Source organism: Primulina huaijiensis, chromosome 12 (genome assembly GCF_012295235.1).
Source record: "Primulina huaijiensis isolate GDHJ02 chromosome 12, ASM1229523v2, whole genome shotgun sequence".
Taxonomy (NCBI): Eukaryota; Viridiplantae; Streptophyta; class Magnoliopsida; order Lamiales; family Gesneriaceae; genus Primulina; species Primulina huaijiensis.
This window is the reverse complement of record NC_133317.1, coordinates 4,148,274-4,157,308: the sequence shown is the minus strand read 5'-3', so window position 1 is coordinate 4,157,308 and position 9,035 is coordinate 4,148,274. Positions and strand designations below refer to the sequence as shown.

Sequence of the window (9,035 nt, the reverse complement as noted above, 5' to 3'; positions counted from 1 at the left end):
AAATTGATTTTGTGTGTCAATCTAAATGTGTATCTAGCATTACTCTTTTTTAAAACAAGTATGAAATCATGTATATTTATTTTCTATATATAAACAAAAATTTATAATGGTAAATTGCTTAAATCCATTCATCTATACTATTATATAATACACGAGATTTAATCTTTATTTAATTAAAAAAATAAGATAAAAAAATCTATTTTAGTAAATTTATAAATTATTTTAGTTGTAGAATCAACTAAAACAATTTATTCACCTATTATAAAAATATTAAAAAAATTGAGGAAAAAGTTCCGATCTTAGTGGCCAATCAAACCCTAAAGCAAAGGTGAAACATAGTGGATTTCTCTTTTGACCATTTCATGAAAAGAGAGTGAAATCATATAAAAACATGCCAAGTTTCCAATGATAATTTCTAAAGTTTGTTCAACTACCTCATGATATAAATCATCTCTAGAAATCATTTGTGTCTGAAAAAGGGTTGTCTTTATCCTGTCACCATTTTGATTATGATGAATTTTATATCTATATATCTAAACTAGGTGAGTCCAATTGTATCATAAATTATATTTAAAATTGATAATTTGGATGGAAATTCTCTACCAAAATTTATATGTATTAGTGACACTTGAATTGTGAAAACTTTATTTCACTAGTGCATATTTTATATGTTGCACATATATATAACAAAAAACTCTTGTGAGACGGTCTCGCGGATCAATTTCGTGGGTCAAATCTCTTATTTGGGTCATCCATGAAAAATTATTACTTTTTATGCTAAGAGTATTACTTTTTATNGGTACTATAAGTGTACAACATATCAAAATTATATATATATTATCAATAAAAAAATGAAATTTAGTGCTCCAATACATCATAGTTGACTAATTTACCGCTAATCAAGCTGTAATAAAGCAAGCACTCCTGCATTTCTCGACAATTAAACTTTGGTATATATAAAAGTTAAAACGAACACAAATGCGGTGCTAATTCACAGCATTTCAAGAAGTTAATTGAAATGGTGAAGTTTCAGAGGAGTCAAGGCCTCTACTGGTTCCTGTTCTTCACTGCCTGCTTTTGCTTCCCCTACTCTGAACCATCTCAAGAAGATGATGAACTTGTTATGGTTCGAAACAGGCTTGATGCGTCTCCAGAAAGCTGTGATTTTAGCAAAGGAAAATGGGTTTACGATCGAAGTTACCCTCTCTATGACTATTATACTTGCCCTTACCTTAGCACGGCAGTTGCATGTCGGAGAAATGGACGTCCGGATTCTGACTATGAGAAATGGAGATGGAGGCCAGATGCTTGTTCACTTCCTAGGTACATGACTGGGTTTTCTTTTTTAGTTACTAATGGAATATTGTATATATAGTAGCAATGTGGTGAGTTTATAATTATGAAGAAAGAACCTATTTTTTCATACAAATGTTAGAGCAAGATTTCACATTGTTGACTAACTGAAGTACGTTCTTTTATGCTCGTGTTACTTTGATGTTGTCGGTTCAATGCGTGGCACGATCTTGTACCCGCGTTAGACGATATTGTTACCTTTATTCGCAGGTTCGATTCATTGGATTTCCTTAGTAAGATGAGAAGGAAAAGGATCATGCTTGTGGGCGATTCCATAATGAGAAACCAGTGGGAGTCTCTTGTCTGTTTAGTTCAATCAGTTGTCCCAAGTGCTCGAAAGACGGTCATCTACAATGGTCCTACCATGTCCTTCCTTGCTTTAGTGAGTAAAAATAAATGGAAAGCTACCATTTGTTTATCATAACTTCTACTGAAAATTTAAAGAAAGCAGTTTGAATAACTAGATTTCGAGAAAGTAAAAAGAATTGTTTCATTTGTAGGACTTTGAGATGTCAATAGAATTTTGTTGGGCTCCGTTTCTGGTGGAACTGAGGAGAGGGGAAGGCAACAAGAGAATATTGCACCTGGATTTGATAGAAGAGAATGCTAAGTATTGGAGAGGTGTTGATGTTCTTGCGTTTGATTCTGCTCATTGGTGGACACATTCTGCTACATGGAGCTCGTAAGTGCACATCTAATCTTTTTCGTCGCTTTCGTTCGGGTTTATAAGCTACAAAACTCTGTTTCTTCAAATGAATTACTTGGTTTTACCTTGATTTGTATGTGCTCGTCTCATTGTCAAGTATCATAATATCGTATAAGGCGAACATGTGAACAAGATTCTACCATATTACAGATGGGATTATGTGATGGAAGGAAATAAAGTTTATGAAAAAATGAGTCCGATGATTGCTTACGAGAAAGCACTCACGAAATGGGCTAAGTGGATAGATCTAAATCTTGATCCCAGAAGCAGCAGAGTCTTCTTCCGGAGCATGTCACCAAGGCATAACAGGTGACTCTTTTACTGCTTACAAAATTTCTGCCGTTTCCCGACTAAATATTCCAATATTAGATTAAATCTCATTTGAATTCCTTAATCTGTAGAGCAAGTGGCTCGAAATGTTACGATCAAAGGAAACCGTTCCAAAGTGTCAACCTCCCCCATGTCCTGGAACCATTGCTTGTTCTACAAGAAGTGCGGAGAAAAATGGTGTTTCCAGTATCTATTCAAGATATAACAACAATGTCTACTCTTAGAAAAGATGGGCATCCTTCGATTTATGGCCGAGCTCTGGGCGAAAAGAACAATGACAGATTAAAAGATCCTACTTCTGACTGTAGCCATTGGTGTCTGCCTGGAGTACCTGACTCCTGGAACGAGATCCTGAGCGCCGCGCTTTGAGTTCGAATGAACACACAAGGTTTATTGGGTGTTAATGTTGTGGTTGAGGGGCTGCAAGAAAGAGGATTTGTGAGTTGACACGATATACTACAACTTTAGGGAGAAGTCTGGCAGACAGACAGTAGCAGTACCTAAGTTAATGTACTCTATTCTTCCTGAGTGCCTTTGGGAATGTTATCTTGAGTGTGTTTTTAAAAATCTTACTCGAAATTTAAAAATGCTAAACATAGCCAACTTTCAAACTTTTATAAAATCCAGTGTCATTTATTATTCGCGTTTCGCACTCGGAATTTATCCATCGATGGAGTCTCAATCTAAACACTCAGCCTGATCATTTTGGGACTACTATCAATATTTTTTAGACCGTAAATGATAGTCTCCACATATATATGTGTTCGTTCCACATACCCACGTCAATAAGAGATTTGTTCATGCTACCCTATGGGGAGTTCCTCAATCCTTGATCCAAGGACTACAAAGAGGCCAAGATTCTTTCTCATGTAATCAAATGTGTAGACCATGTAGTCCTTGTATTAAGGGTTGGGGAATCGAAGAACACCGTCAACAAGAAAGACAAACGAACTAGATATTGTCAACAGATAACTGCAAGAAAGGTAGTCATATCTGCAACTGCATGAAAGCCCACAAGGTTTTAGAAAGTTGTACGGTACCCAACCGAACTATGTATTTTAGAAAGTTGTACAGTACCCAACCGAACTATGTATTTGGTCTAACATTACTGAAATAACAGATCTCGAATGTAAGAGAGAGAATACAACTGTCCTCGATGTTTTTCCTTATTTGGGAAGCACAAATTAACAAAAATATTACAACTTCTTGGCTAAGAGATATACTCCATGTTTTGGCTCAATGATGATTGTCATAGTAGGTGAATGGACATACTTAGGAGATAGGGTGAAAGAAAAATTTGACAAGATAAGAGCAAACAACATCTTGAGCTCAAGCATGGCCAGATGCTGGCCAATGCACACTCGTTGCCCGAATCCAAATGGCACATACGAGTTGGGGTTCGTGCAAGCACCCGCGATTCCATTTTGGAACCTTTGTGGTTTAAACTCTAAAGCATCTGGTCCCCACAATGTAGTATCAGTGTGCAACGTCGCCACCATGGTCCACAAGTTTACACCTTTGGGTACCCAAATGTTTCCAATTTTCATGTCTTTCAAAGCTTCCCTCGCCAAGGTAGGACCAGGAGGGTAAAGGCGCATAGTTTCTTGAATCACCATATTCAACTGCAAAATCAAAAGATAATAAAATTCCAAAAATTACCGAGGCATTGAAAATGACTTGGTCTAAACTTCAAAGTTTCATGCTGTGGCAAAAGCAAATGAGATTAAAATACGTACTAGTTTCATCTTCCGAAGCATTTGTACGTCAGGGATTTGACCTTGGCAAACTTCTAAAACCTCTTCTCTGGCTCTTGTTTGCCATTCAGGGTTCGAAGCCAACAACATGAGACACCATGATGCAGCCACCGCAGATGTCTCGAATCCGGCTAAGTAGATGTTTCTGCAGTTGTCAACTATGAATTGATCCAATGCCTTCGGGTTCAAATCACTGGCCTTCGCACCTTCAACAAGAGTTTGCAACAAATCTTTCTCATGTCCAGCTTCTTGTCTTTCTCTCACTATCTTCAAGATCAATGAACTTATTTCTTTCTCTAGCCTCCACATTTTCCTATTGGTTTTAGTGGGCAAATATCTGTTCCACAAGTAGCACGATATCCATGCTTAGAATAAATTAAAGAATCACATTACATATTTTTCATTAATTTTTATGCATGATGAAATATGAAATCAAACACATTATATGGAAATAGATATTGGGATGTGAGTAGCTGTTCTCATGAATTTTTTTTTTTTTAAATTCAAAAATACCTTAGACCAGGAATGCCCATATATAGTGTCTTTTTGGACATAATTTCTTGGAGATCCCCCAGCTTCGAGAAAATCTCCCGACCCTTGGAGTAACTACTTCCAAAACAGGCTTTGGATATTATGTCTCCTGAAAATCTTTTCATGTCTTCATCAACTTTAATCTCAAGAATTTCTCCTCCACACTCGAACTTCTGCTTCCACGAATTCACCAGCTCCAAGGATGATTCGGTAATAATGTCGATCATTCCCTACTTTCATCCATCCATCCATTTTTTTGTCATTAAAAAAATGAGTAATAAAATCCATATATATTGTTATACCTCTTGCGTTAAAATTAAAGATTCAAAATTAATTTATGATGGACTACAAAAGACTTCTATAACAACTTGGCTAAATCATTTCGTAAAACGATCACGGAAACGAAGTAGTTGCTATATAGTTGTTATAGAAACTCATTATGTAGCTACACTGGCGCGGTCGTGAGCGTGAACCTGTTTTTAATTCGAAACACATGTGATAAGCCACATACACAATACATACATTATAAATGTTCCATACGTAAATTTCAAAGATTAATAAATAGCATAGATAAGACACGAAACAAGAAGAGAACAGAAATCATGTGTACCTTGACTTTGTCCATGTACAATTCAGGAGCCATAATTTTCCTCTGACGGGCCCATGCAGGCCCATTGGACGACAAGACACCTTGTCCAAGCAAAGGCCCAAATTCTTTCTGCTGGTAAGCAGGCCGGCCCAAGTCCAGTGATGTACATGTAGTGATTTCCTTCACTAGATCCGAATCAGTCACGTAAATTACTTGCATATTACCAAGAGCAAACCTGAACAATCTACCTGTAACAAAAATAAATAAATATATTATTTTGATGTAATTATTTCCCCATTTTTTTAATTTAAATCATGCCGATATCTTAAATCTCTGATTATATTATTTTCTAATTTTCACATTAAAAATATCCAATTTCTATTATTACTGTAAATAATTAGTTACATATTAATGTTTCATTATTAAATTTATTTCAAAATAAAGCATATAAGTTTATTAAATTTACCTTTTCGCCTTTACATTTAGTGTGTATGTTAAAATAAATTTGTAAAAGTTTTATCATTTATCAAGTGTTTTAAAATATATATTATTATTAACCCATTATTTTTTTTTTCAGTTAAAATTCATCTGAGAAAAATATTACTGCCGGAAAATTACTTTATTATATTGGAAATAATTTGAATAGGCGTTTTCGAAAAATAAAAATTATGTACATGAAAATAGTTTTAATATATTTTGTATGAAATATTCTTTCTTTATTTTTTTTAAAAAAATATAATATATAGTCATTTTTTGAAAATAAAATAAAATAAAATAAAATAAAGAAGAAAGGTGGAAGGGTTTTCCAGAGTAACGTGCTTGAATGAACAAGCTGTTTTCACGGACAATAACCTACATATTCACAGTTTCGTTTCAAACTCTGCATGTGCAGAAGAGTTGATAAGTTTGAGCGAATCGAGACCAGAAAGCCGTACCGTACTTCTTTTTCCATTGGTCGAAGAAGGGGAAGACAGCGGCGGCGTTGTGGATAACCGGAGGATTGGGGTGATTCTCCGGCGCATTCTCGGCTTCTTCTCGAGATCTTTTGATCTCGGGAATGTTTCCCAGCAGGATTCTGGCGGGAGGGCCATCGATCCCTTGCCGCTTGAGTATTTCACGGATTCTTCGAGGTTTGATCACCAGTGAAATGAAGATTCGAGTGAAGACGGCCAGCAGGATCAGAAGCAGACAAGTGGGAATTATGAACATCATCTTCTCCATTGGTAAATTGGGCAACCTTAATTGTATGGGGAAGCTGGTGATAGAGTTTGGTTTTATTCCCGGCCTGATCTATACAAACATTTTACCGCGGCTAATTTGCATTTATGTCCTTACACTTCTTCTATTTTAAAATACACTCTCATCTTCTCATTGGATCCATGCTCCAATACTTATATTATTTTTTTTAAAACGAATTTAACATTCATTAAAAGAAGACGTAAAAAATTGTGAATACAAGTATGCTGGTTATCTCCATGAGATAATAAAATTATAACCAACTAAACTTCAAATTTACATCAATACATCAAGTACACGAAAAGTCATAATTTGTATCTTCTTGATAGTCTCGTCCACCCTTGGTTTTCATTCTCGAAAATGGCTCGATTACGGATGTTCCAAACGTGATAAATCGTAGCTAAAAGTGATGTCATTCTCATCTTAGATATGATAGAATTTCCCCCATAATTTGTTCTAAAAACCTTCAAGATCGTCGTATGAGAGACCCATAGTCTTCACCATGCCGAGCCATTTACGGAAGTCTCTCTTATAAGAAACTTCTTATAGACAAACATCCATAATACAAATATGTGCTTAGGAAAAACAATACCTATTCGAAAGAGATTTCCACGACCATCTCTCTATTGAATGGACGAAAAAATCGTAGGCTCGATTCAGTCCCACCCTGCCCGTGACAGGAACATGATGCCGGGCCAAGTTTGGTTCGGTGGGAATGTAATAATGAGCAGCTATGCCAACTATGATATATGCTGATTATTATATTACATAGAATTAGTGCAGTTAGGTCAACTTATTTCTGGAATTCCATTATACATTTAATATATTTCAAGTAGGGAAAAAGAAATTGTTCAAATATATCAAATTAGAATATATAATAAATAATATTTTTATGAATATTTGAGATTCAAAGTATCTGTTTTCTACAAACGAACCTTATAATACCCCGAAAATAAAAGTTCAATTTGGATCCTTAGAAAATTAAGGATTTAAAATCATCGGTTAATTTGTTCATTACATTTTATATGGATGTTTGAATGAGTTTATGACAATATACAATAAACTTTTATAGCAATTTTAGTCAGTCATTTTCGTTAAAGAATTATAGATACGAAGTAGTTGCTATAATTGTTCATCGTGTAGTCACGATATATTGTGGGAGCATGAACTCAGAGTGTGACATTTTGTATGTTTAAGATAAATATATCGATAAAATTTTGGTGTTTTAAGTGTCGAAATGAATGTATGATAATATCATTACTTAACAAGACAAATCTTCCATTTAATTTCTCTAATTCACATACTTGATCGACTCGAGGGGAGCTAATCAAATTTTCTTGAAGAAAATTATTTGAAACACGTTCTTAGTTTAGTATGTTGCAGTGTCATATCAACACCATTAATATAAAAAAAACTAAAATTTCAAAAAAAAAAAAAAGATAACAAACTGACACTGAAATTCGATAGCATAGATGACCAAATTAAATACTCCGTAGTTTTTATTATTATAATTTAAAATAAATCGTTATATTTTAAGGTAGGGGATAGTGACATTTCGGTGCTCGGTGGATTTTGAACAATTATTCAAAATATGCACTCTTTGAAAAAAGTATTAATTAAATTGAAATCATTAGGTAAACGAAAAAGAGTGAAAAGAAAACAGACTCCCGTCAAGTGACTTTGGTGCTCATTTCAACTTTTTGGAAAACAAACTAGTCAAAATATTGCAAATGACTTGTTTAGTGGATTGTTCTTATTATTATTTTATATTTTTTTTGCATCGATTTAAGACCGCACTTATTATATATATAATAGTAAAAGATGCACACGCATTATATGTATTATTATTATTTTTAATTTGATCAGATAATATTAAACAATAATTTTTTTTATTGTATACATCCTTTTATTTTTTATGAAGTGAAAATATGTAATCATTACACTTGGGTGTATATTAAGCAAACTTTTGAGTTAACGTTCATGTATTAGTCAAATAAATTGTATTAGACAAACTTTATATAATAACCTCGTTTCAAAAGTATTCATAAAAATAATCGATATTATGATCATCATACAACCACTCATTTGTTTCACTAACTCCGAAGCAGCTTCAATCCTGATTATGCTGCCAGTGATATTTTAATTAATTATTCTCGACAAGCTTACGATCTAGAGCATGCCTTGTCTCCAAATAAATACCATTTTTCGTCAAATAAAATTACTATTTAATTATGAGTCAAATTTAATTAGTTCTTAATTATTCAAGATTCTGGATGGGAGTTGAGCTTTAACGAGTCCAAATTTCGATTTTATTGACTTCAAGCTCAGTTGATTTTGTTCGTGAATACACACACACACACACACATACANTATGGGCTTGTGTATGAAACTCAAACTCTTGATTTGTTTCTATGAAGTCACGTATATACGTAGGCCCAAGAATTATTGGGCTTCTGTTTAGGCCCACTCCATAATTTCAAGCTCGAAGCCTCATTCAACGATGATGATCAAGGGATTATACCATACTACCTCAAGC

General features: G+C 34.2%; 2 protein-coding genes across 2 annotated transcripts; one reads left to right on the top strand and one right to left on the bottom strand.

Annotated features, from left to right (window-relative positions):
- Window positions 1-946: 946 nt before the first annotated feature.
- On the top strand, window positions 947-2,996 carry LOC140989666 (protein trichome birefringence-like 36). Its single transcript, XM_073458978.1, has 5 exons — window positions 947-1,323; window positions 1,564-1,735; window positions 1,854-2,035; window positions 2,210-2,368; window positions 2,461-2,996. The coding sequence occupies exons 1-5, from the start codon at window positions 1,019-1,021 to the stop codon at window positions 2,756-2,758; spliced, it is 1,116 nt and encodes a 371-aa protein (XP_073315079.1). The 5' UTR covers window positions 947-1,018; the 3' UTR covers window positions 2,759-2,996.
- Window positions 2,997-3,325: 329 nt separating this feature from the next.
- Window positions 3,326-6,578, bottom strand: LOC140989665 (cytochrome P450 714C2-like). The gene is made up of 5 exons (XM_073458977.1): window positions 6,199-6,578; window positions 5,285-5,511; window positions 4,657-4,904; window positions 4,126-4,480; window positions 3,326-4,011 (listed from the first exon to the last, which is right to left on the bottom strand). Exons 1-5 carry the CDS (start codon window positions 6,482-6,484, stop codon window positions 3,586-3,588), a joined length of 1,542 nt encoding a protein of 513 aa, XP_073315078.1. The 5' UTR covers window positions 6,485-6,578; the 3' UTR covers window positions 3,326-3,585.
- Between the last annotated feature and the right edge of the window lie 2,457 nt (window positions 6,579-9,035).